This window comes from Carcharhinus amblyrhynchos, chromosome 4 (assembly GCF_965287045.1).
Source record: "Carcharhinus amblyrhynchos chromosome 4, sCarAmb.v2.hapA, whole genome shotgun sequence".
NCBI lineage: Eukaryota > Metazoa > Chordata > Chondrichthyes > Carcharhiniformes > Carcharhinidae > Carcharhinus > Carcharhinus amblyrhynchos.
In genome coordinates, this window is record NC_137327.1 from 75577546 (window position 1) to 75605523 (window position 27978).

Genomic DNA, 27978 nt, shown 5'->3' on the forward strand with positions numbered 1-27978 from the left:
TGAGTTTTAAAAAGTGAGAAATTGAACATGGAGGAATATCCAAAAAAACATAACTGAGAGCAACAATCTGCTTTAAAATTGTGATTTTTAAAGAAGTATTTTCAGCCATGACTTGGTTGCATTTTGTAATCATGTAATTTCCAATTGGTGTACAAAGAAACTGCTGTACCTTAAAGAATGAAACTCACTCTTGGCCCACCATTTTGAAATGATCTGCATGTAGGAGCGCATTCTGCTATGAAAGGTACTCATCCACAAAATTCATTTCCCTGGCTTTCCTCTCCTCAGGCATTTTCAGCCTTGTGACTGATGTGATTAATGAAAGAGAATGGCCCGATTTGACTGATGATGTCTTTCCTGCTTTCATCAGTCTCAAACCCGACTGCACAATTGGCAATGATCTCACTGAGTATCAAGGCAGCAACTTTAATCTTTCCCTTCTGAATGGCTCCTTGCACAGGGCAATAAATCATTTTAGTTTTAAGATATAAATGTTCTTTACAGATTTCATTCTGACTGAGTGCATACCAAACACTGAGAGGGAAATTTGCAGCAAATTACAGAAAGGTGGAAGAACTACAGAGTAGCGACAATGGGGGACTTCAATTATTCTAATATAGACCAGAAAGGTAACACTGGGTGGGCTTCTCTGATCTCCCTGCAACGTGCTTTCTGGCAGTGGAAGTGGCTAGTTATTGGCCTCCAGTGAGGTGTTCCAATCCCGCGTCACCTTCAAAGAGACAGGAAGATCCTGCTGACATGAAGGGCTGGAAAATCCTGCCCAGTGCAAAAGGGGAATGAATCCCCAAAAAATGTACCAGATAACTTTCTTGATCAGTAGTTTTTAGCTTAATGAGGAAAGAAGTTGTTTTGAATTTAGTTCTGGGGAATGAAGTGGGGTGTATGAAGCATGTTTTAATGGGAAAATATTCATAATATCACCAGGTTCACAATAGTTACTGAAAAAGAAAGGGCACAACCAAGCATAAAACCATTTAACTGCAGCAGGGCTAACCTCAATGAGAAAGGATCTGGTTGAGGTGAAAGATCAGACATTTGCAGTTAGAACTATAACTGAACAATGACAGGGGCCTTTAAAGAGATGATTTGGTACAGAGTAGACAAATTTTCGCGAGGAGGAAGGAAGGGACACCACTAGATTTCTTATGATGACTAAAGGTCTAGAGATTAAAATGAGACACCAAAAAGAGGCTTTTGACAAATATAAGGGTGAAATTGCAGTCAAGAACCAAGCTGAACATAGAAGAGATCTAAAAAAAAGAAATAAGAGGACCAAATGCTGCCTGCAAATATATTAGTGACTGTGAAAAGGAACTCAAATGTCTTTTTTAAACATATAAAGAGGAAATGGATAGTCAAAAGAAGACTTGATCAAAGGTCATATAAAATACATTCTCATGGAAACAGAGAGTATGAGTGATGGCAAATGTATCTGTTTTCAGGAGAGAAGAGGGTGCTGACAATGTGCAGAAGACACAGACTGAAATGATACCAAGGGTGAGGGGCTTCAATTTGTTGGAGAGACTGGAGAAACTGATTGCTCTCCTTAGCGAGAAGGTTAAGAGAAGACTTGATCAAGGTGTTCAAACTCATGAATGGTCTTAATAGAACAAATAGGGAGAAACCGTTTCCAGTGGTAGGAGGGCTGACAACCAGAGGACACAGATTTAAGGTGATTGCTGAAAGAATCAGCAGGATACAAAGAAATATGTTTGATCAGCACTCGTTGTGATTTGGAATTTACTGTCTAAGACTGAAGGAAACAGATTCACTGGTAACATCCAAACATAAAACTTAAGCAAGGAGTAAGGAGGGCTAAAAGGGGTCACGAAAAATCATTGGTCAGCAGGATTAAGGAAAATCCAATGCTTTTTATACATAAATAAAGAGCAAGAGGGTAGTCAGGGAGAGGGTTTGTCCACTCAAGGATGGGGAGAAATCTATGCATGGAGCTACAGGAAATGTGCAAGGTATTATATGCATAATTTGTGTCAATATTCATGAAAGAGAAGGACTTGGTGAATGACGAATCTGGGAAAGGGTGTATAAATAGTTTGAGTTATGTTGAATCAAAAAGGTGGTGGTGTTGGGGTTCTTGAGAAATATTAAGGTAGACAAATCCCCAGGGCCTGAAGGGATATACTCCAAAATACTGAGAGAGGCAAGACAGGAAATTACTGGGGCCTTGACAGAATTTTTTATATCCTCACTGGCTACAGGGGAAGTCTTACAGGATTGGAGAATAGCCAATATTGTTCCTTTGTTTAAGAAGGGTAGTAAGAATAATCCAGGTAATTACAGGCTGGCAAGCCTTATGTCAGTGGTAGGAAAATTATTGGAGAGGATTCTTCAAGACAGGATGTACTCCCATTTGGAAATAAGTGGACCTATTAGCAAGAGGCAACATGGTTTTGTGAAGGGAAGGTCATGATCCACTAACTTGATTGAATTTTTCGAGGAAGTGACGAAGATGATTGATGAGGGTAGGGCAGTAGATATTGTCAACATGGCCTTCATGGCCTTTGACAAGATCCGTCACAGCAGATAGTGCAGAAGGTGAAGTCGCAAGGGATCAGAGGTGAGCTGGCAAGGTGGATACGGAACTGGCTCGGTCATAGAAGACAGAGAGTTGCTGTGGAAGGGTGCATTTCTGAACGGAGGGCTGTGACAAGTGGCATTCCTCAGGAATCAGTGCTGGACCTTTGCTGTTTGTAATATATATAAATGATTTGGAGGAAAATGTAATTGCATTGATTATAAGTTGGTGGATGATACAAAGGTTGGTGGATTTGTGGATAGAGATGAGGGCCATCAGAGGATACAGCAAGATATAGATCAGTTGGAAGCTTGGGCGGAGAGATGGCAAATGGAGTTTAATCCAGACAAATATGAGGTAATGCATTTTGGAAGGGCTAATACACATCGCAAATATTCAGTAAATGGCAGAATCTTTAAGAATATTGACAGGTAAAGGGATCTGGGTGTACAGGTACATAGGTCACTGAAAATGGCAACACAGGTGGAGACGTAGTCAAGGCGGCATACAGCATGCTTGTCTTCATTGGCCAGGGCACTGAGTTTAAAAATTGGCAAATCATGTTGCAGCTTTATAGAACATTAGTTAGGCCGCACTTGGAATATAGTGTTCAATTCTGGTCACCAAACTACCATAAAGATGTGGAAGCTTTGGAGAGGGTACAGAAAATGATTTACCAGGATGTTGCCTGGTATGGAAAGCATTAGCTATGAGGAGAAGTTGGAGAAACTTGGTTTGTTCTCACTGGAACGACGGAAGTTGAGGGGCGACCTGATAGAAGTCTACAAGATTATGAAGGGCATGGAGAGAGTGGATTGTCAGAAGCTTTTTCCCCAGAGTGCAGGAGTCAATTACAAGGGGGCATTGGTCTAAGGTGTAAGGGGCAAGGTTTAACAGAGATGTACGAGGCAAGGTCTTTTACACAGAGGGTGGTGTGTGCCTGGAACTCATTGCCGGGGAAGTAGTCAAAGCAGATACAATAGTGATTTTTAAGGGGTGTCTTGACAAATACACAAATAGGATGAGGATAGAGAAATATGGTCCCTGGAAGGATAGGGAGTTTAGTTCAGTTGGGCAGCATGGTCTGTGCAGGCTTGGAGGGCCGAAAGGTCAGTTACTATGCTGTAATTTTCTTTATTCTTTGAATTGGACAAATATCTGAAGGGAAAACATTCACTAGACTATAGGGGAACACAAGGAGATGAGATTAGTTGGATAGTTCTAGTGAACTGGTGGTGCAGACACAATGGGCTGAATGGCCATCTTATGTGCACAATCTGAAATTCTAATTTCTATGAGATTTGATTAACATTATTGGAATGTACCATTCGACATCCAGATTGAAATTAGGACTGAATGATGCCACTAGATAGATAGAATTCTAATTTGAATATAAACCCACGCAGGTTGCATTATGTGTAAAACACCTTCTTAAAATCATGTTGGTTAACTAAAGGATTCTTAGGGATAGGATCTATATATATTTGGAACTGAATGGTCTTATTAGCATGGTTTTGTATGAGGAAGGTCATGTCTCACTAATTTGGTTGAGTTTTTTGGGGAAGTGACAAAAATGATTGATGAGGGAAGGGTTGTGAACGTTGTCTACATGGACTTTAGTAAAGAATTTGACAAGGTCCCTCATGGTAGGTTGGCACAAAAAATTAAATCACATGGGATCAAGGGTGAACTAGTTGGATGGATTCAGAATTAGCTTGGCCAAAGAACCTGACGAAGGAGCAGCAAGCGCTCCGAAAGCTAGTTGCTTTTGCTCCCAAATAAACCTGTTGGACTTTAACCTGGTGTTCTGAGACTTCTTACTATGTTGGCCCAAGAAGACAGAGGGTAGCGGTGGAAGCCTGTTTTTCTGAATGGATGTCTGTAACTAGTGGCATTCCACAGGGATCAGTACTGGGATCTCTGCTGTTTGCAATACATATAAATGACTTGGAAGAAAAGATAACTGGTCTGATTATCAAGTGTGCAGATGATATTAAGGTTGCTGGAGTTGTGGATAGTGATGAAGATTGCCAGAGAATACAACAGAATATAGATAGGCTGAAGAATTGGGCAGAGAGATGGCAGATGGAAATTAATCCGGACAAATGTGAGATGATGCATTTTGGTAGATCCAATTCAGGTGGGAGTTATAAAATAAATGGCAGAACCATCAGGAGCACAGGCACACAGAGGAATCTGAAACATTAAAAGTGGCAGCACCAGTGGAAAAGATGGTGAAGAAAGCATATGGCATGCTTGCCTTCATTGGTCAGGGTATCAAGTATAAAAATTGGCAAATTATGTTACAGTTTTATAAAACGTTGGTTCGGTCACATTTGGAATACTGTGTCCAATTCTGGTCACCACACTACCAGAAGGACATGAAGGCTTTGGAGGGACTACAGAAAAGATTCACAAGGATGTTGCCTGGTATGGAGAGTATTAGCTATGAACGGAGATTGAATAAACTTGGACTGATCTTCCTGGAAAAATGGAAGCTGAGGGGTGACCTGATAGAAGTTTCTAAAATGATGACGGGCATAGATAAGGTGAACAGCTTTTTCCCAGGGCAGAAATGATAATTACAAGGGAGCACAAGTTCAAGATAAGCGGGGGGGGGGGGGGGGGGGTAAGGTCCAGTAGAGATGTGTGGGGAAAGTTTTTTCACACAGAGGGTGGGGGCCTCGAATGCACTGCCAAGTGAGGTGGTTGAGGCAGATATGTTCGCGATATTTAAGACTTATCTGGATAGGCACATGAACAGGCAGGGTATTGAGGGATACAGGCAGTTGGTCTAGATGGAACAATGTGATTAGTGCAGGCTTGGTGGACCAAAGGGACCGTTCCTGTGCTGCACTGTTCTTTGTTCTTTATACATCAACAAACTATGGCTGGTGGGACAAAGGTTTACTGTTTGAATATTTCAAGATTTCTCTCACCTTCATGTCCTGACATGGGCACTATCATACCAGCAGACAGAAATTACGGCACAAAAACAGGTCATTCAGCCCAAATAGACTGTGCTGGTGCTCATCCTCCACATGAGGAGGATGTTTTGTTCTACGTCATTCTGTTGTCATATAATTTATGCTCTTTTCCTTCCGTTATCCAGTTAAACCATTCTTAAATAGTAACATAGTCTCTATGCGCAAATACTTCTTCAGCTTTTACCTTTGAAGTGTCTTTCTTATATTTCAGTTTGCTGGCAGTCCCACTGACAGCTCAACACAGTGCCACAGCTGGGGTTTTCAACTCATACAGCGTGGCACGGGTGGTACAAGATATTCATCCCACATCTTATATTGTGGTGAACTGTTACTATAACATCTTGTTGGTCCAACAGGCTTTGCAAATTGTCTCATATTGTGTTTTGCTTTCATAACAAGAACAAACATCTGAAGCTTTGCATCAGGCACTCAGAAAGTACACCAGACTCATCACTTCCATGCATTAAATTTTCACACAGACATAGACAGACACACAGGCAACAGGCAGGCACGCACATACATAAATGCACTGTGTATTTTCAAATCAGCCTTGTTGTTGAATCAGCTCATCATGGTTGAAAATGCCTAGCTATTTGTTTGTTCCTGGCTGCAACATTTGATTTTTAATATTCATGTGCTTCATATTTTTGATAGTGGTTTTGAGGCAGAGCCAAGGGCCAAAGAATCTGAATGCATCACGTTCAGCTTACATCAGGCAAGGCTGAAGACATGGGTTATATTCTAACTGAGGCAGTAGGGTCTGAATTACACTGGCTGTAAAAACTAAATAAAATGGTTTAAAAACCTAGTTTTTCCAGCACAATTTGTAAAATTTAAAAAAGCAAATTAAACTATTTTGTCCTTATTTCTCACACCAGCTTTACTCTCACGTCAGCTTAGAAATCATAGAACCCTTACACTGCAGATGGAGACCATTCAGCCTAACAAGCCTGCAATGACAACAATTGCATCAAGGCCCTATCCCACATATCTACCCTATTAATCACCCTGACACTAAGGGGCAATTTATCATGGCCAATCCACCTAAACCGCACATCTTTGGACCGTGAGAGGAAACCGGAGCTTCCAGAGGAAACACACACAGACATGAGCAGAATGTGCAACCTCCACACAGACAGTCAGCTGAGGCTGCAATTGAACTCAGGTCCCTGGCACTGTGAGGCAGCTATATTAACCTTTGCGCCACTGTGGATTCTTCCTCTTGAGAATCTAAATAAGTAAAGACTTAGTCCTAAAGTTTAATTTTATTGTCATACATCAAAGTCAAAAATAGGCTAGAAGATTCTTCCTACAAATTCAAGCTTGGTGCTATAAACCAGGAGAATTCTTTGAAGGGTGTTTGCACATGAACCTGAAGGAGGTATTATATAAATTCATTATCAAACACATTATTAAAGACAGTAAAAGGAAGTTATGAATGGAGCTAAGAAATTGGGTGAGATCCTTAATGAGCACTTTGTATCAATATTCACCAAAGAGAAGGATAAGACAGATGATGAGGTCAAGGATAGGTATGTGAATGCTCTAGAAAGTATCAATATATCAAAGGAGGAAATACTGGGTGTCCTAAGTTGCATTAAGGTAGACAAGCCCTCAGGACCGGATGGGATCTATCCCAACTTACTGCACAAGGCAAGGGGAGGAATAACTGGGGCCTTAACAGATACCTTCAAATTCTCTTTGACAACAGGCGAGGTTCCAGAGGACTGGAGAATAGCCAAAGTTATTCCCTTGTTTCAGAAAGGAAGCCTGGAAAGGAAATTATAGGTCTGTGAGCCTGATGTCAGTGGTGAGGAAGCTTTTGCAGAAGATACTAAGGGACAGGATATATGCTCATTTGGAAGAGACGGACGAGCTAGTGACAGACAGCATGGTTTTGAATGGGGAAGGTCATATTTCACCAACTTGATTGAGTTTTTTGAAGAGGTGACAAAGACAATTAATGAGGCAAGGGCTGTCGATGTAGCTTATGTGGACTTTAGTAAGACATTTGACAAGGTCCCACATGGTAGACTGGGACAAAAACAAGGGGCTGAGCTGGCTGGATGGATACAAAACTGCCTTGGTTATAGAAGACAGAATGGAGATCTGCAGTTGGTTGTGTTCCACAGGGATCAGTGCTAGGATCTCTGTTGTTTGTAGTATATATAAATGATCTGGAGGAAATGTGGATGTTCTGATTAGTAACTTTGCTGATGACACCAAGATTAGAGTTGCTGATAGTGCAGGGGGTTGTCAGAGGATACAACAGGATATAGACAGATTGGAGCCTTGGGCACAGAAATGGCAGTTGGAGTTTAACCCAGATAAATGCAAAGTGATGTATTTTAGAGGATCAAATTTAGATGTGACTTATAGAATAAATGGCAGAACACTTAGGAACATTAACATCCGGAGGATCTGGGTGTGCAGATCCAAAGTTCCCTAGAAGTGGAACACATGTGGCCAAGGTGATTAAGAAGGCATATGGCATGCTTGCCTTCATCAGCTGAGGCATTGAGTACAAGAGTCGGGAAATAATGTTGCAGCTTTTTAAAACCTTGGTTAGGCCGCATTTGAAGTATTGCGAGTGGTTCTGGTCACTACAAGAAGGACGTGAAAGTTTTGGAGATAGTGCAAAGAAGGTTCATCCGGATGTTCCCTGATGGTGTCGAGGGTGTTGACTACGAGGATATATTGAATAAACTAGGATTGTTTTCAGTGGAAAGATGGAGGCAGAGGGGAGACTTAATAGAGGTCTACAAAATTCTGAGAGGTATAGACAGGATGGATAGTCAGAGGCTTTTTCTAGGGTGGAAGTGTCAATTACAACAGGGCACAGGTTCAAGATGAGAGAGGGAATGTTTAAGGGAGATGTGCAGAGGAAGTTTTTCATGTGAGAGTAGCGGATGTCTGGAACATGGTACCAGAGGAGGTGGTGGAAGCATATACATTAGCAACATTAAGAGACATCTGGATGGGTATATGAATAGGGAGGGAATAGAGGGACAGTGACTGAGTAAGGGCAAAAGGTTTTTTTTTAGTTTAGTTAGGGTATCATGATCGGCACAGGCTTGGAGGGCCAAAGGACCTGTTCCTGTGTGGTATTGTTCTTTGTAATCAGGTCAAATTAACTGCAATGTCACATTAAGACTTGCGGCCTGTCAGGTTAATGTAAAAAAAGCCAAAGCACGTTGCAAAGAAGAGCAGAAGATTCTCTATGGTGTTGTGCCCAATATTATTCAACCAAAATCGCTGTGTGGGACATTGCCATGTGGAAAAAGGCTGCTATGTTTTCTTCACTGTGAACACTGGCTACGCTTCAAAAGTACTAATTTGGCTATAAACCGATTTTGGACATCCTACAGTTATGGCAAGACACTATATAAATGTAAGTTCTTTCTTTCCAATGTAAAGCTAATAGAATTGAAGTCCCGCTTCTTATCATCTACTTTCTACAGACTTGTTATTTAAAATAACAAAATAATTCTGCCTTATACTGAATTTATTATGGCATTTGAGTAAATGACTCCAACTGCCATCTCTTTCAGAGGTCTGCTACTAAAATACTAATTTTACAAATTTTCAGCAAGGACAAGGCATGAACAAAGAATGGCAGACACAGCTAGAGAACAACCCCTTACATGAATACCTAGTCTTGCTGTCAAAAGGCAACAATTTGCTATGTCCTTAACAAACTGCCCCTTTAATCAAACAGGTTCCAGTGCCTTAATTAAAATATAAATAATCTTTCAAAATCGACTTAATGGGTGGAAAATAGGCTCCTTTTGTACCTTTGCCCAGTCAGAGGTAGTGATCAGGAGGCTTTTGTCTGAAGGCCATATGAACAGTAAACACAAAGAGCGATTGCTGTGCAAGTCCTTACTTGCAGCAGAGAGCTGCACTAATGGTGTCAGAGAGCTAGAGAGAGCAAACGATTGAGTTAAAGTGTATTTCCAAACTACACTTACCCCTACCTGTGCTCTTTACTCTAGAGGGAACAGAAAATTATTCTCTTGCAGTCAGTGAGATAATAACAGACAACTTATTTTACCATTGTATTACTGGAAAAGCAAGTAATTCGAATCAAGTAATATTACAAGGTACCACGGCCTTTCTAAATAAGAGTGAGGGCTGTGACACTGCAGCACAATACCAGGTCAGACCTGTGGTGAGTAACTCACCGCCTGACTCGCCAAAGCCTGTCCACCATCTACAAGACACAAGTTAGGATTGTGATGCGTGCTCTCTACATGTCTGGGTGAGTGCGGCTCCAATAACAGTTAGCAGCCTGTAGTCTCTAACTTACCTTCATCATGAAGATGAATTCTGTGCAGCATGAGAGCCTTATGAACTTATCCTTATTATTTTCAATGCCTCACTTCACCCGGCTCCCTGGTGAACTGAGGCAGCAGCGCTATCCAATTTGCCACTGTGCTGCAAATGGGAGACCTTTTATTTTTAAACTGTGTTCCCTGGTTCTGAACACAAGGGGAAAGATGCTTTCAGCATTCACCCTGTCAAGCCCCCTCAGCATGTTGTGTGTTTCTTTTAGATCACCATTCCAATGGATACTGGTTCAATCTATCCAAACTTTCTTTATGGGGTTACCCTTTCATGCCAGGAATAAGTTGAGTGAACCTGTTCTGATAGGGCATGAACAGGTAGTAGAAAAAATAGATTAAGAAGAGATACTTGAAGGCTGGCGATACTCAAAAGTAAAAAAGTTACTTGACCTGGAAGGATGCATTCCCTGCTGAAGAAAGTAAGGGTAAAAAAATGGCTCTGACCACAATCATCCAATTCTCTTTGATAGTGGAGTGATGCCAGAGGGTTGGAGAATTACAATCCCTGTTTAAAGGGGGATAAAGCTGGCAATTATCAATCAGACTAATGTTGGTGGTAGATGGGAAACCTTTGGAGATATCAATCAGAGAAAAAATGAATTGGCTCTTGGAAAAATATGAATGAACACATCCAAGTCAATATGAACTTGTTAAAGATAAATCATGCTTGACAATCTTGACTGAGTTCTTTGATGAAATGACAGAGAGAATGGATATAGATTGGTGCAATTGATGTTGCATATACAGACTTTCAAAAGATATTTGATAGAAGTACCAGGTAATAAATTTGCTAGCAAAATTAAAGCCTGTGGAATTTTAAATGAAGTGGGAGTGAAGATATGAAATTACCAGAGAGACAGGAGATTTGAAAAAGGAGAAATTAGTTCCAATGGCAGAAGAGTTGATAACCAGGGGACACAGATTTAGGGTAGTTGGCACCAAGAACCAGAATGGACATGAGGAAACTACTTTTTATTCTGTAAATTGTAATTATTTGGAATACACTGCCCGAAAGAGTGGTGAAAGCAGACTCAACTGTAATTTCTGAAGAGAAATCAGATAAATACCTGAAAAGAAAAAGAAATAGTGTTCCGGGAAAAGAGTGTGGGATTGAGATTGATTAGATATCTCCTTCTAAGAGCTGCCACAGATATGACGAGCTGAATGGTCTCCTTCTGTGTTGCAATATTATATGTTTCTATTACTGGAGCACAGTCATTGTTGCAGGTACAAAACCAGACCCCACAAACAGTAGTGAGATAAATGACCAAATTACCTGATTTGGCTGTTGGTTAAGGTGAAATATTGATCTATAATTAACAAGCCAAAAAGATTATGGAAATTACACAAAACAGGAACTGGCATAGGACACACTAAAAATAGCTATACTTCAGCCGAAATAAAATTCTGTGTCAAGTGATAGTTACAGGAAAAACATCTCAGGCTGTGACAAATGTATAAACTTCTAGTGTCTGACACCTCAGAATTCTCTCAATTGTGCAGTTGTCATGTAACTCCCCACCAGACATCTTTAGCTCAATGTATAGTATTGAGTTGATGGATATATTACCAGTTTTGTTTCAGTGACAAGCAGGCACGCTAACTTCGTGTTTGAATAGTAGAAAGATTTTATGTCAGAACTTTACCAGAATAAAGTAGAAACTAGAGATTACTGTTAATGATACTAACATTCATATGCTTCATCCCTTACTTCAATGGAGGTGTTCACCCATTTAAACCCAATAATATCTCAGCTAAAACAATGGAGAGAGGAAAGTTGTGTGAACACTTGTCTATCACAAGGGTAATTACTAGCTTTTTATTCTTTGTGACGTAAATATATTTGTCTCCACCAGTTCTTGAAGGTCACAAAATGTAACAATTCCAATGTTGTGACAATTCTGATACTGTGATCCCGTGCCATACTCAGTGCCAAACATTGAACTCTTCAGCAAATTAAACGCACGGAGGTCTCCCAAGGAGCACAAAGAATGACAGGTTTCTGACTACAACCCATCAGTGGTTTGCATGTCAGAAATGCCATGGATCAACCAGAAATGCCCTCCCTCATGCTACAAAGGAAATCTTCACAGCGCACATAATACTGGTTTTAAAAGTTGGAGTTAAACTAGAGTGCAGCCAGTAAAGTTACTGAAACACCATTAAAATCTAAGTTTAGATATACTTGACCTGGATGACATTGATCATTGAAGACTGATGTCAGTGATGATTTGGACAGTTTAGTCAGAAAGGAAATTAATTCATATTTGACAATCTTTGCTGATGGAAGTTAAACCAGGACCTGGTATTCTTTTGGGGCATTTTGGATGGACTGAAAATGCAAAAGTGCCACAGATCCAGTGAATTTCAGACTTAAAGGTGCCAAATGTTATTCACTAAGCACAAGTGCGATCACCATCCATTATTGTCAAAGCTATCTCCTCATTTCGACTGTACATCAGCTATATCAAGTGCTTCAGAAAATACCTCCAAACGCAAGGCCCACTCATGTTTTGCTCAGCTTAATTAATCAAAATGCAACACATATGCTAGACTTGAGCCTGGGAGCACACCAGCTAGATAGCAAAAATGAACAGTAAATAATGCATAATGACTTACGTGATAGAGAGGCACCGTGTTGCTTTCAGGCAGTGGAATATTCAAGATCTCCTGAGAAGTGGGGTCAAGTCTCACAGGGGCTGTAAATACTGAGGGACTAATAGGATAGCTGGGGCTGCCAGGGTTCTTCCTCCTCCTTGAGCTTCTGGCTGTATCCCTCTTGCTGTCCCTCTGTATCATAGGCTCCTCTTGAATGATCAGAATTTTATCATCACTCAAATAGTGCAGAAGTGAGTCCTCTGGGTCAAAGGAAAAGAAAATCAGAATGTGGTAAGTTCATTTGCAAATGCAGCGAATGCACCAGTAAAACTCAAAATTGACGCATCACTTCCTTTAAAGGCTCAGGCAACCACAAGGCAACCCACAACAGTTATGTTCTGAGCCATGTTAGATGCCATCCAATCAAGAAACATTCCATTACACAAAAATAAGTTATTTTGGAACACTTGTGAATGTAGCTTTAAATCTTGTCAAGTTGTTCATGAGAGTAAACTGTGGTTCGGGTGTGGTGTGCACGAGTTACAGTCTCAGTTTTATAACCGTTTCCTGTATCCTGACTGAATAATTTGAAAATGTGCTATTTGTGACACTATTTCAATGGTGATGTTGACAAGAATTTATGAGATCAATCACAAAGAGACAATACGGAATAATTTTACAAACTTATTTCCAGATTAACGAAGATATTCTCACCCTTATGAACTTTCTGCACAGTTCAAAAGCAGCATAGGGACACACTTCTGTTGGTCATGGATGCCTGCACACTCAGACAGGTGGAGACTTCAGACAGTTCAAACCATTCAAAATGCCAATGTGAAGGCACTCTGGGGTTTATCTCAGAATTCGCCGACGTCGTATGCCCTGTCACCGCTGCCAGCGAGGATGGAGAATTTGGCACTCAGACAAAGCTCCATTCAGAGCAGCGGGACCGGAGAAACTCAGCCCCAGATGAGGTCTGAGATTTTTCATGTCCTGCACTCACGATGAAGCTGTGCCAATGAACTTCATATTGTGAATTACTAAACTCTTTACAGACACAAAGGGAAAATGTGAGGAGAAACAAACCTGGTCTATTTGGAGGATACAACAGGACTGTCTGAGGTCTGTAAGGAACTCAAAGCCTATTCACATAGTTCACTGTTCAGTGCAGGCAGTTGTGATCTCTTTTATTTTACTATAATACTGAATTGGCTGGACTCCATAATTTTTACCCTGAAAATAAACACTTCCATTAATATTGTGCCTTTCACTACCACGGAATGTCCTAAAGTGGTTTACAGTTTAATGAAGGGTGGAATTTTCTGCTTTTGCCAGCAGTGGGATCGTGACAGGTGGGGCACATAATATGGCAGGAGGCAAAAAAGATCCTGTTGGTGAGAAACTGTTGGAATTCTGCTCTCCCGTCTTTCAAGGTGGGATAGAAGTGGGTCGAGCTTACCAATGAATAATGTCAGGAACTCTATTTGCATGTATTAGCATCTCATGTATGCTCATTAAAAGGTCACCTCACTGGGATTAAGTCTGCCTGACAAATTGCCAGCAAGAATTTAGAACTTTCAGTTTTATGATTCTGCTGAAGTGATGTGCACCCGGTAAGCTTTACCCCTTCCATCACTCTGAGGTCAATAGATGTCACTTCGTCCTTCTTGGAGACCTCAGATATTTTGTGTGCTTGCTGTTAGCAAACACAATGCCAAGGCTGGATAATGGGAGGTAGGCAAAAGCTGGAAGGGGACTGATAGGGTGGAAGCAGGGAGCAAAGGCTCGTCAAGGGAGGCAGACTTATAGGGGAATGGTGACAGTGAATGGGAAAGTGGGCTAATGTGTGGGTAAGGTGGAGAAGCATGCCCGAAGAAAGGAGCTGTGTTGCATGGTCCTTTTACGGATTTGGCTATGTGATCAGTTTGAATTTTGTTGGCTAGTTTGAGGGCTTTATTCAGTCTGGATCTGGCCACAGTGGAGTAAACAGCTACCTAATAAGCCTGTTTTGTTATTACACCCAAAATCCACATGCTATCACTTTCTATTCTTTGATCCTGCAACAAGTGCTAGAAAAGTAACAGTTAAGATAATGAGAAGGAAAGGGTCATGGTGTGCAGGAGGACAATGTGTGACATTAGTGTCCCTTTAAGAAAGGTTTTGTTTTAAACATGGAGTGGAATTCTCCCAAAAAAGTTCTGTGTCAAATTTGTGGGAAAACAGGAGTAATTCACACTGATTTTTTCAGTGAGAGTTCACACTAAAATCTCCCACACTCTGTGGACTGCAAAGTCCATCAGCACAAATATCATTAGAATCAGGGGACAGGGCCTATTCACACTGGAGAGGTGGAAACCAGCGGCATATTCATTCGCTGGCAGTCTGGGACCCCCACAGTGCTGTTCCCTCCAACTCCCCCACAACCCGATTGCAGATCCCCCATCCATTCCTGGGCCAGTCACAAACCCTGGACTGGCTCAGCCTGCCCTGATCTCCATCCATCCCACCACTCCCACCCCCAGCAGTGATGATCCTCCTCCCCAACCCCCCCAAGGCAGACACCACCGCACGCCCCCCTCCCCCCAGCTGACCACGACCTCCAGCCTGCTCCGATCACTAGCTTCTCTCTTGCCCTGACCGGATCCCAAAGTATAGTGGCAGGGGAACCCCCCACCAATCCTTCCGTTGGCCTGCCCCCAGCAGGCCCTGTCCTCTTGGCCCCACCAATAAGCCAGGACCTTAGAACTGCCCCATGTCCGGTGGACAGTGCCAAGGTGCCCACCTTGGGCATGGAGACTTTGCCCCTTGGACAGTACCTGGGGCATAGGCTGGCACTGGCAGGGTGCTGAAGCCTAGGGGACATCATCCTCCTGCTGCCCGACCCCCGGGGGGTGGGGGGCAGGCGAGATTGCAACCCCTTCACTCCATCGAGGTCATTCTGCCAGCTCCCCAAAAGTGGGGAGCTATAGTAATCCCCGTTGAGTGAAACACTCCAGACTGGTGGGGGGAGGGGTGAGAGGGAGATTAGTTGGCCCAGAGAATTCAGTCCCGGGCTCGCTAATAGCATTTAAAGAATATTAAAGTACTAATTAAATGATAGCCCCGCCTTCCAGTCAATTTCCGGTGCCGCATGGCCACTGCTGAAAATCCAAGCCTGGGAGATCTAAGTGCAACAATATTAGGCAGGAACTGAAGAACATAGACTGGGGGCAGATGCTTGTGGGCAAATCAACATCTGGCACGTGGGAGGCTTTCAAGTGTAAGTTGATAGAGATTCAGGAACGACACATTCCCGTAAGGATGAAGGATAAGTATACAAGTTTTGGGAACCTTGGATAATGAGAGATATTGTGAGCCTAGTCAAAGAGAAAAAGGAAGCATTTGTCAAAGCTAAGAGGTTGGTAACATACGAAGCAACTGTGGAATACAAGGAAAGCAGAAAGAAACTTAAGGAAGGATTAAGGAGGGCTAAAAAGGGTCACTAAAAAGCTTTGGCCAGCAGGATTAAGGAAAATCCCAAGGATTTTTATATATATGTATATAAAGAGCAAGACGTAGCCAAGCAGAGGGTTGGCCCATTCAAGGACAGTGGAGAGAATCTATTCATGAAGCCACAGGAAATGGGCGAGGTATTAAATGAGCACTTTGCATCAGTATTCACCAAAGGACTTGGTGAATGATGAGTCTGGGAAAGGGTGTGTAGATAGTTTGAGTCATGTTGAGATCAAAAAGAAGGTGGTATTGGGGTTCTTCAGAAACATTAAGGTAGACAAGTCCCCAGGCCTGATGGGATATATCCCTGAATACTGAGAGAGGCAAGGGACAAAATTGCTGGGGCCTTGAGAGAAATTTTGTATCCTCACAGGCTACAGGGAAGGTCCCAGAAGATTGGAGAATAGTTTAAGAAGGGTTGTTTAAGAAGGGTAACAAAAATAATCCAAGTAATTACAGGCCGGTGAACCTTACATCAGTGGTAGGGAAATCATTGGAGAGGATGCTTCGAGAAAGGATTTATTCCCACTTCGAAATAAGTGGACGTATTAGCCAGAGGCAACATGGTTTTGTGAAGGGGAGATCGTGTCTAACTTGATTGAGTTTTTTGAGGAAGTGACGAAGATGGTTGATGAGGATAGGGCAGTGGTTATTGTCTACATGTTGTCAGTAAGGCGTTTGGCAAGGTTCCTCGTGGCAAACTGGTGCAGAAGTTGAAGTCGCATGGGATCAGAGGTGAGCTGGCATGGTAGATAAAGAACTGGCTTGGTCACAGAAGACAGAAGGTAGCAATGGAAGGGTGTGTTTCTGAATGGAGGGCTGTGACAAGTGGCATTCTTCAGGGATCAATGCTAGGACCTTTGCTATTTTTAATATATATAAATTATTTGAAGGAAAATGTAATTGGTTTGATTAGTAAGTTTGCGGACTACACAAAGGTTGGTGGAGTTGCAGATAGTGATGAGGACCATCAGAGGATACAGCAGGATATAGATCGGTTGGAGGCTTGGGCGGAGAGATGGCAGATGGAGTTTAATCCAGACAAATGTGGGCTAATGCATTTTGGAAGGTCTAATACAAATAGGAAATATGCAGTAAATGGCAGAACCCTTCAGAGTATTGATAGGCAGAGGGATCTGGACGTACAAGTACACAGGTCACTGAAAGTGGCAATGCAGGTGGTGAAGATAGCCAAGGTAGTCAAGAAGGCATACAGCATGCTTGCCTTCATCGGCCGGGGCACTGAGTTTAAAAATTGTCACGTCATGTCGCAGCTTTATAGAACCTTAACTAGGCCGCATTTGGAATATAGTGTTCAATTCTGGTCCCCACATTATCAGAAGGATGTGGAGGCTTTGGAGAGGATACAGAAAAGATTTACCAGGGATGTTGCCTGGTATGGAGGGCATTAGATATGAGGAGAGGTTAGAAAAACTTGGTTTGTTCTTACTGGAATGACAGAAGTTGAGGGCTGATCTGATAGAAGTCTACAAGATTATGAGAGGCATGGACATAATGGATAGTCAGAAGCTTTTTCCCAGGGTGGAAGAATCAATTACTAGGAGGCATAGGTTTAAGGTGTGAGGGGCAAAGATTAAAGGAGATATACAGGGCAGATGTTTTACACAGAGGGTGGTGAGTGCCTGGAACTCACTGCTGGGGGAGGTTGTGAAAACAGATAATAGTGACTTCTAAGGGGCTTCTTGACAAATACATGAATAGGATGGGAATGAGGGATATGGTCCCCAGAAGGGTAGGAAGTTTTAGTTGAGTTAGACAGCATGGTCAGTGCAGGCTTCGAGAGCCAAAGGGCCTGTTCCTGTGCTGTAATTTTCTCTGTTCTTTTGTTGGTGGCAGGAATGCTCGCGGAACTCCTGCAGATCGGCAGATGTGTGATTCTTGTGGCCTGCTGCAATCATTTTTCAGCACAACGCAATGGGAGAATCACACCCATGATTTCTACAGCTCACAGCTTCAGTGATGTCATTGTTGCCAGCTTGGCTACCAGATGCCATTTTATTGCTACCTCAATGGGGTTGTTTGTTTTTACTTTGAGTTTTTTTTAAGACTTTGCAATGTTAGGGGAGAGGAAAGAATTGGTTGGCAGGTCAGATGACAAGAAGGTTATTTTTCATTTTCAGTTTTGAGCTGCAGGTTTGAGTTGAGTTTTCAAGGGAGTCGACATCAGACTGAAAGCAGTGTCTCTTCCCTCTTGCCCTGGTTTTGGAAAACACTGCCATTTAGCTGAAAGCCTTCCTGGAGTAGAAAATCCTCAACTTTGTGTATTTACCCTGCTAATCCCCCTGACACTAACAGACAATTTAGCATGGCCAATCAACTTAACCTGCACATCTTTGGATTGTGGGAGGAAGCTGGACTACCCGGAGGAAACCCACATAGACACTAGGAAAATGTGCAAACTCCACGTAGATAGTGACCCAAGGCTGGAATTGAACCTGGGTCCCTGGCGCTGCGAGGCAGCAGTGCTAACCACTGTGCCATCCTTTCACCAGCTGTGCCATGTCTCGATTGAAGTCAGGTGAGGGTTCAGCACTGACCTATTGGCTTTGAGATGAAGGGAAACCTGTAAAGGGCATGCTAACTTAATCTATCACTTGAGTTGGTTCACACATCTACTGAACCCTGTGTGGGCAATGGCTCACATCCAGGTGAGGATCTTGGGGTTCCTAAACAGCTTGACATAGGGTCAAGAGAAGCAAAGGCCAGAGCAGGAAGTGATAGCTGAAGGTAAGTATGCTGGCAAATTGAGTACACTGCAATGGCAAGTATTGCCCTGACCATGGACGCATTGTAGTGGATGTTTTTATCTAGAGATGAGCAAAAGGCAATGCCAGAAGTGCCTTCATATGTCCCATGATATGGTTGTTCATCTGCAAACTTTTCCAGTAAGTGGAGTAACGTAGAACTCCTGGTGCGCACAGGGTGAATGGCTGTCCGGGTGCCGTTTAAATAGGGCACCAAGACCTTCAACTCATGAGGTAATAGCGAGGTGGACTGCCTCCTGTCTGCTCTGTCGCAAGGTTTGCCAAGATCCTCACTGATGCATACTTAATGAGCTGAAAATCAGAAGATTGCATGTGTTCAGTCATCCCACTGCCTAGAGGAGATCACGCCGACTTTCCTGCCCACCACTGGACTTTCACACTAGAACTCCGCCTGAGTTCTGTTGTAAGAAACATGGCAGCTAATTTGCATATAACAAGGTCACACAAACAGCAATGAGATACATAGACAGAAAATCTGTTTTACTGATATTGGAGTTGAAAGACAATTATTCATCACGACACGGGAAACTATCCCTGGCCTTCTTTGCAATAGTGCTATTGGATCTCATCTCGAAATCTTATTTCAGCACCTTTGACAGTGCAGCATTCCATCAGTACTGAAGCTGTACAGTACAGTAGCTGAGGCTATTTGTTCATACCTTTCAAATGGGACTTGAACCCACAACTTTTGACTCGGAGCCAAGAGTGCTTCTCACTGAATCACAGTGAACACGAAAGTGAAAATAAGTCTGAACACATATACGAATGCAGGTTTCCACGTGTAATCAATATAAAATAGCCTTCCCACCACTATTCAATTTAATTATTTTTTCAAACTGTTAAAATGTGTGGAGTACTCAATCAATTATTTAGCCATCTATTTAAAAATGTCACATCTGTATACAATTTCTGTTAACAGGACCTAATTTCCTGGCGTCTGTGTTTGCCGTTTTTTTTGGCAACTTTTTTTGACAGTAGATTTCTGTCCATAATTTCTAATGGAAACTGTACACTGGTCACAATCTCTTATCATTGCTATAATGTCACAGGTTTCTATCTCCAAGTCTCACAACCTGTAATGTAGAATAATTCCTTTGCTCCAACCAAATCAATTCTGTGATTTCTGAACTCTCTCGGGTTTTGGCGTGTAACTACAAAAAATAACATCAAATCAAAATATTATTTTAAAACAAAGAGATAGAATGTTTGACTCTGATCCCATAGGCCGCTGTCTCTGACCTTAATTCAACGAGAGATTGTATTTGGACTCGTCTCCTCATGTGCAGTGTCACGAGATATTAGCTAATTAACTTTAAGTGAGCTGACAGCTCCCTGTGGGCTTCCAGTGCTACGATCAGATTCAGATGGGGGTCAGAGGCCCACACTTCCTGGGAAACAGTCACAGGAGTGGCCAATTAATAGTGTGAGGAGTGGCTTCACCATCCATTTAAAGATGGCAAGCAGGCTATTGAAGTTGGAGGGCCAATCGGAGACATTCCAGCTTGAAAACAGCAGCAGGATGCCATGGCCGGTCAGAGGTGGCGAGGGCACTCCAAGATGCTGATTTTTTTCAAGCTTTGAAGTAAAAATGGCCTTTGCAGCTGGGCTACCATGATGGGGTGGGGGGTAGACCCTTTGCATGGTCAGTTATAGTTGCTAATAGGGAGGGGCTTGTGAAGCTGAAGCTGCTCCCACTCCTCAAGAAATCTGGAATTCAGCTGGAAAAGTTTTTCAAATAGCCCTTAACAAGGGTAGCTCTGGCACCTCCAGGAAATTGGCTTGGGGGAGAGGGTAGATGGAACCAGGGAACCAGCATACAGGCCAATAGCACTCTTAATGCCCTCTCCTGCTTTTGTTCCCCAACAATGACCATGGTTAAATCCATAATGTAGTAAATGAAAGATCTTCAGAGTAACAGTAAATTCAGCAGAGCACAAATCAGGAGTCAATTCAGACACAAGGTGGCTTTGTGCAGTAGTGCAATGTGGGTGATAGCGAGTCACCAGTCTTTTGCAACTTATGCCAACAGAAATAAAAATGAGAGATAAAATGAGTTACCAGTTCACAATGAACATTTTACACAATCACGCAAAGTTATGATCTACCCATAATATCCAAACTTGCCTCTGTGAGTCTTCTCTTGCATTTGTGTTTGCTTCACAAGTGTGCGCAATGCGAGGGCTGACTGTTCCCTTGGGGTGGGAAACAGACTGTTTCTGGGCATTGAACTCACCCCACTGTGTGGTGGCGTATCTTCAATCATTGTGCCATAACTTCCTGGGAGTGCAATCAACATCAGATTGCCACTCCATACCCACTTACCTTGGGCTTCTCCCTGGCCTGTCATTTTAAACTCAGTTGCTTTATGGCAACTAGTGCTGTAAAGAAAATGTGGCATTTTTAGACTTTGACACGGGACCTCGGTAATCCCAGCCTGAATCAGGAAGGTCAGACAAGACATCAGTGCGGGTGGGGAGGGTTGGACTTGAGGGCTTGGACTTTGGGGTTGGGGAGGAGGTCAGACAGCAGAAGCTGGAGGTAGTGGGCAATAACATGGGGGTAAAGGGATAAGTGAAAGGGTGAGAGGGAATATCCTGTGGGGTTGGGAGTGTTGTGGGGAGTCCTTTGTGGGGTTTGATCTGGATGTTTAAAATAGTTACACTGATATTAGAAGAGGTTTTATTTCTTCTTTTTCATAATAACTATTAGCATAACACTGATAAAACAAACCAAAGTTAGCTATTTATATTGCTTTGTCGAATAGTTCCCTGGTATTCTCCAAATCTGACACTGGGAGTCCAAGGTCATGGAGCATTGTGATTTGTGATTGCTGAGGGTGCATCCTCCTCAATTAGCTTGGAGACAGGTTCCTTGTCCAATTAAGGATAACTGGCGGGATCATCGAGGACCAATCAGACATTTGCAATCTAGAAAGGGCTACAGTGAAAGGTAGGTAAAAGAAAGGGTGCTTCAAGATGGAGGCAACTTATCCCTCTATGGCTTCTTTAAATTTGGCTTAAAAATAAAGGCTTGTGGAACCAGGTCACCACAATGGGTTGGGAGGTGGGGGGGAGAAGAACCCCTCCACATAGTAACATCTTGGTGTTCTTCAGCCCAGATAGACAGGATGACCTCTAGACCTGACCTGGAGTGCTGGCAACCAGCTTCCCACGAGGTACCTAAGTTGGTCCCTGCCACCTAGGGGGAACTTGGAGGCAGTCTTTAACTGGATTCTCTCGGTTCTTATTGAACCACAACAGCTGCCTCCCAGTGCAGCCATGTTACCCTTCCAACCCATGATACCACTTCAGTAAAAATTACCTGGAGGTGGGATGGAGCTGGACAACCAGCATGCTGGGCTATTTTTACCCCCTGCCTGCCTCCAATGCTGGCCCCTGTGGGGACCAACAATCTAGCCCTTAAGATTTCCTGGTCTTTATCCAATTTTTCCTATTTTTAAAATGTAAAGATGAAACTACTGGTTAAGCATTACATTTGGTATTGAACTAGCAATTGTTAATCAAATCATGAAAAATTCCTCGAAGGCATAAAAATGGCATCTGTGAACAAAAGTCATCAGATGGTGTTATATTTTCAAGAGACTGATTTATGTGTTAAGATCGACCAGATTTAAAACTACACATTTTTTTTCTATCTCTAACATCATTTCACCTTTCATCATGATCTAAGTGTAAGACATTTTCAAAAATGTCTGGACTTGAATCTGCTTTGCACCTTTCGTGACTTCAGAACACTTTGTAGTCAATTTGTAGCCAAGGTGTTTTTGAAGTATAGTCACTGTTGTAATGTGGGAATTGCAACAAGCTCCCATAAGCATCAACGAGATAATGACCAAATCTTCTAGGTGTTGGGCGGCACTGTGGTTAGTACATCTGTCTCACAGCTCCAGGGACCCTGGTTCAATTCCAGCCTAAGTTTACTGTGTAGAGTTTGCACGTTCTCCCTATGTCTGCATCGGTGCTCTAACCGGGTTAGGTGTACTAGCAATGCTAAATTGCCCCTTAGTGTCCCAAGAGGTATAGGTTAGATGGATTGGTCATGGTAAACATATGTGGTTTTAGAGATAGAGCAGGAGAGAGGGCCTGGATAAGATATTCTGTCAGAGAGTCAGTGTAGACTCAATGTAGACTCTTCTGCACTCTAGCGATTCTATGATTTGATGTGTTGGGGGTTGAGGGAAATATATTACATAAGAACATAAGAAATAGGAGCAGGAGTAGGCCATCCAGCCCTTCGAGCCTGCCCCGCCATTCAATAAGATCATGGTTGATCTGTCGCTGCTCAGTTCCACTTTCCCGCCCTCTCCCCATAACCCTTAATCCCCTCTCCTATCAAAAACCCATCAACCCGCGTCTTAAAAATATTTAGTGAGGTAGTCTCCACCACTTCAACGGGCAGAGAATTCCAGAGATTCACCACCCTTTGAGTGAAGAAGTTCCTCCTCAACTCCGTTCTAAACCGCCCCCCTTTTATCTTGAGGCTGTGCCCCCTAGTCCTATTGTCTTTTTTGAGCGGGAAGAGTCTTTCCACCTCTATCCTATCCATCCCATTCATCATCTTATACGTCTCAATGAGATCTCCTCTCATTCTTCTAAACTCTAACGAGTACAAGCCCAGTTTATTCAGCCTCTCCTCATAGCTCAACCCCCTCAACTCCGGTATCAGCCTAGTAAACCTCCTCTGCACTCCCTCCAAGGCCAAAATATCTTTGCACAGGTGCGGCGCCCAAAAATGCACACAGTACTCCAGTTGCGGCCTCACCAGTGCCCTATACAGCTGCAGCAAGACCTCCCTACTTTTATATTCAATCCCCCTCGCTATGAAGGCCAGCATCCCATTCGCCTTCCTGACCACCTGCTGCACCTGCAAGCTGGGTTTTTGCGACTCATGCACAAGGACCCCGAGGTCCCTCTGCACCGTCGCCTGCTGCAGTTTTTCGCCTCGTAAGTAATAGTCCTTCCTACCATTCTTCCTACCAAAGTGGAATATTTATTATATATTATATTATATTATATTATAATTATATTATATTGTAATATATAATATATTATATATATTATGTATATATGAGTGGCCAATATAAATATTGGCCAGGACACCTTGCTCTTCTAATGAATACTGTTGCACCTGAGGTGATGTCTCATCCAAAAGAAACCTGATAGTGTAGCACTACCTAAGCACTGCGCTGAAATGATATCAGGGGACAATGAAATATGACAGAAATATAAAATTGATGCATCTCCTATGTTCCTTGCTGCTTCATGTTTTGTGAATTACTTACTCAGTGTTTTGGTTCAATACCTTTGCACTTACATTGTAACCTGATGCACAGTCTCAGAAGAATGAGAATTGGAATATTAATGAGAGTCTGATTTGACTAGGCTTCAGGGAGAAGCACTGGGGGATCCTGTGAAATATGTAAACTCGCGCCACATAAATTTCCTCATGAGCCGTTCTCAAACATGACCTGCCATTACTGCAAACGCTTACTGGATGGAGATGCCAATCACATGTGAGCTTTCTACTCAGCAAGAGAATATCAGCTCAGTATGAACTCAAACATATATAGGTGCTGATGGTCTCCAGTTTTTATAAGATCTTTAATTATGAACAAGAGAGCAACCCACTGAGTAGCAGAGGAAGAGGCAGAGAGAAAGAAAAGGTTACTATTAATTCCATTAGTGGCACAGGAAAAAATGGTTATGGCCTCTAAGAATTACTTTTGCTATCTGACCATCTAATTCTTGAAACAGATACAAATAGCTTCAACAGAAAGAGCCATGGGCAGGTTTTACTGGCCTCTGGGTATTTTTATTTTTTTCATGGGATGAGGGCATTGCTAGCTAGGCCAGCTTTTATATTGCCCATCCCTAATTGCCCTGGAGAAGGTGGTGGTGAGACCCCATCATGAACCGCTGCAGTCCATGTGGTGTAGATACATCCACAGTGCTGTTAGGTAGGGTGTTCCAGGATTTGACATTGCAACAATGAGGAAACAGTGACATCATTCCTAGTTAGGATGGTGTGCAGCCTGGAAGAGGACTTGTAGCTATGATGCATTAGAAAGGTAGGGAGTCTTTTCAGAAGGACTCCTTGATGCTTTCCAACCACTGGACCATTTTACTTGCCAACAGATGGCCTGCCAATATGAGATGTGCAGTCAATTTGGCCATTTAGGGACTCAGTTGAAAACTAACAAACAGCTTCTTCACTCAGCAAGAGGGTTGACCAGTCGAAAATCCACCTGTGGTCCCAGCGCCTTAGGCACAGAGTTTTCTCTCTGGTTTGTCTGGATCCAGGACAGGAACAAATTTTATACATCCCCATAAGGGTGCCTCAAAAATGAAATTCCTGTCTCATTTTCTTTGTAGTCTCAGCAGTCTACTTTTCTCAATGGTGCTATCAAAGGTGCTGAACTGCCGACCCACTGGTTGGACCTGCAATCTGAAGAACAGCCCACTGTCCTTAACCGTTTAAAGCTTTTAAGTTCATTTATTAGTGTCACAAGTAGGCTTACATTAACACTGCAATGAAGTAACTGTGAAAATCCCTGAGTTGCCACACTCCAATGGCTGTTCGGGTACTCTGAGGGAAAACTTAGCATGACCAATGCACCTAATCAGCACTCCTTTGGCACTGTGGGAGCAATCAGGCCACTCGGAAGAAGCCTATGCAGGCACAGGGAAAACATGCACACTCTGCACAGACAGTAACCTAAGCCTGGAACTGAACAGGAGAGGGTCCCTGACGCTGTGAGGCAGCAGTGCTAACCACTGTGCCTCTGTGCCACTCACAGATGCAGGCCTGGAAGCATCTTTTAATTGACTGCCACAAAGGTTGCCCGCGCATCTTCTGCACATCGTCCCAACCTTGGGTCTCACATAGTGCCATCAGTCAATGGGGAATCTCAGCTTTGTTTCCATATGCTCCAATATATATTTTCTTCAGCCATGAAAATAAAAGTTACAATGCTGCTGGTCTCGTTGAATTAAGTTACAGACAAGCCACAATCTAACTGAATAGCAGTTAAGGGGCTGAATGACCTCCTTCTATGTTAAGGTTTTAACTTCAAATGCATTAATAGTTTACAGCAAGTTTTTCTCACCAATATTGAGAATATTTGATTGTTCTTAACAACCAGATATAATTGTACCACATAAGCCTAGGTCAAGAACTTAGCAAGGGCCACAGGAGTCTTTAGAAACAGCTTTTTGTTCTGCTTCTTCGGACCTGAGAAGGGGGATAATAAGAAGACTGTGAAGCTAAAGCAAGTGCCAGGATCTTTTAAATAGGCTTTCTCCTCAGAGGTTGAAGCTATGCGAGATTAGCAGTAAGAAGACAGCAGCTTGTGATCTTGCTGATCCTTCTCAATCCTGTCAGGTTCTCCCTTGGCTGATTACCAGCTTTCTTCTGCTCAATGACAAATTAGGGAATTGCTATCTTCTGTGTACCATCTTCAAATGAAACCTCTGACAAAACTTGCACAAAGTAAGAAGGAGAAGAAACCTCCAGAGACAAATAGTTGCAGCTATTGCCTATAAGGAATAATCTATGCAATTGAAGCAAATTAAGTTCTGAATTTGCTGAGCTGATTAAAATTTGATTTAAAAAAAAATGGAATAAAGTTTGTTGAAGATTTGCAGGGTGATAACGGTGTATATCTACGTCATCTACCATCACTATGGTGTAGAAACTCCAGGAGATTAAAGTGCGAGTTAATTATGCTGTTACATTCCAATGCTACAATCTGCTAGGACTTCTGAGCTTCTCAGCGGAGACCCTCGCTGAACCGTTTGAATGGTTAATTATTGTAACCCTTCATTACATCTCCCCGAAAGTACCCAATCAAAATGAATGTTGAAAAGGTGTTTATTGTTTCCATTACGAAATGATAGTGTTACCCCAATTGGATGCTTATCTCTATTACTTAGTGGTGTGGTTCTGACACTGAGAGTCATTGGCACAATGTGCAAAATCGGAGTTGGGTTCTTAAAATACCAAATTGTGATGTAATTCTTTTCTCAGTTTTTGGGAGAGTTAATTTTGTATGTTGTAATGGTGGTAGTTAGTAATAACAATATACCTATTTACCGTTTACACTTCACTAGAATCCAAGTAGCAAACGAGACATTAAACTGGAATTACAGGTTGAGCAAAATAATAATAAAACAATTATTAATTTGAATGGCTGTCTCTAATTTGAATTAGTACTTATTTATCTCCATTAGTTCAACCTTTGAACATATATTTTAAACACTCCAAGACCACTGTAATCAATTCTTTGGTCATCAGTTGAGCAGCTTGTGATCTGCAGTGACATCCACATCATAAAATTGTGTTATGAGTTCCCCACCAGAGGATCAGAGAACTTAGTGATTTAACATGGCACTTTGGCACCAACATTATCACTGTTTAAACATTGTGGGCATGCTTTCAAATCTGGGGTCAGGACCCCCCCCCACAAATGTTGCAGTCCTTTTAAGGTCCCAAACCCGCACCATGTCAACAAAATACAATTTTAATGCAATAAATAGTCTACTGGTGTAGAGATGTTTGCCATTAAATTAATAGCAGCAGACACAGAAAGGAGGCAGGATTCAGGCAGCAGTGAAACCAATTTACAGGATGAATGGCAGCCATTGCTTTAGTCACTGTGCACCTGCAAGATGCCTGAAGGAGCTGAGCAGAGAGGAGTGGGTAGAGGGCACCTGTGCCAGGGCAGATCCCCATTTCTCCAGTGTTTCACTGCAGATACTACTAGAGGTGATAGCTAAATGTAGCAGCATCATTATTTTATTCTTTCATGGGATGTAAGCAGCACTAGCTAAACCAGCATCCAAATTTCCATTGAGAAAGTGTTGGTGAGTCATCTTCTTGAACCACCTCAGTCCATGTGGTGCAAATACACAGTAAGAAGTCTGACAACACCAGGTTTAAGTCCAACCGATTTATTTGATAGTAAACTCGCAAGCTTTCGGGGTTTGCCCCTTTGTCAGGTGAATGGAGAGTTCTGGCCTCAGACAGAGCATATAACAGCACAGACAGTTTACAGATTACTGATTAGAATGTGAGTCTTTACACCAAACCTGCTATTCAAGTTTTAAAGAGGCCAACAATGTGAGTGGAAGGAGCATTAAGCCCAGGTTAAAGAGATGTGTATTGTCTCCAGACAGTACAGTAAGTGAGGTCTC

The 27978-nt window shown here is 42.4% G+C and overlaps 1 protein-coding gene across 1 annotated transcript in view; it reads right to left on the minus strand.

Moving 5' to 3' along the window:
* The window catches only part of LOC145342123 (connector enhancer of kinase suppressor of ras 2), a 711051-nt gene that overhangs the window by 238070 nt on the left and 445003 nt on the right, over window positions 1-27978 (minus strand). Inside the window, exon 13 of the mRNA XM_080187363.1 lies at window positions 12510-12746. Coding sequence (XP_080043489.1) covers window positions 12510-12746 — 237 coding nt within the window. The remainder of the gene's footprint in view (window positions 1-12509; window positions 12747-27978) is intronic.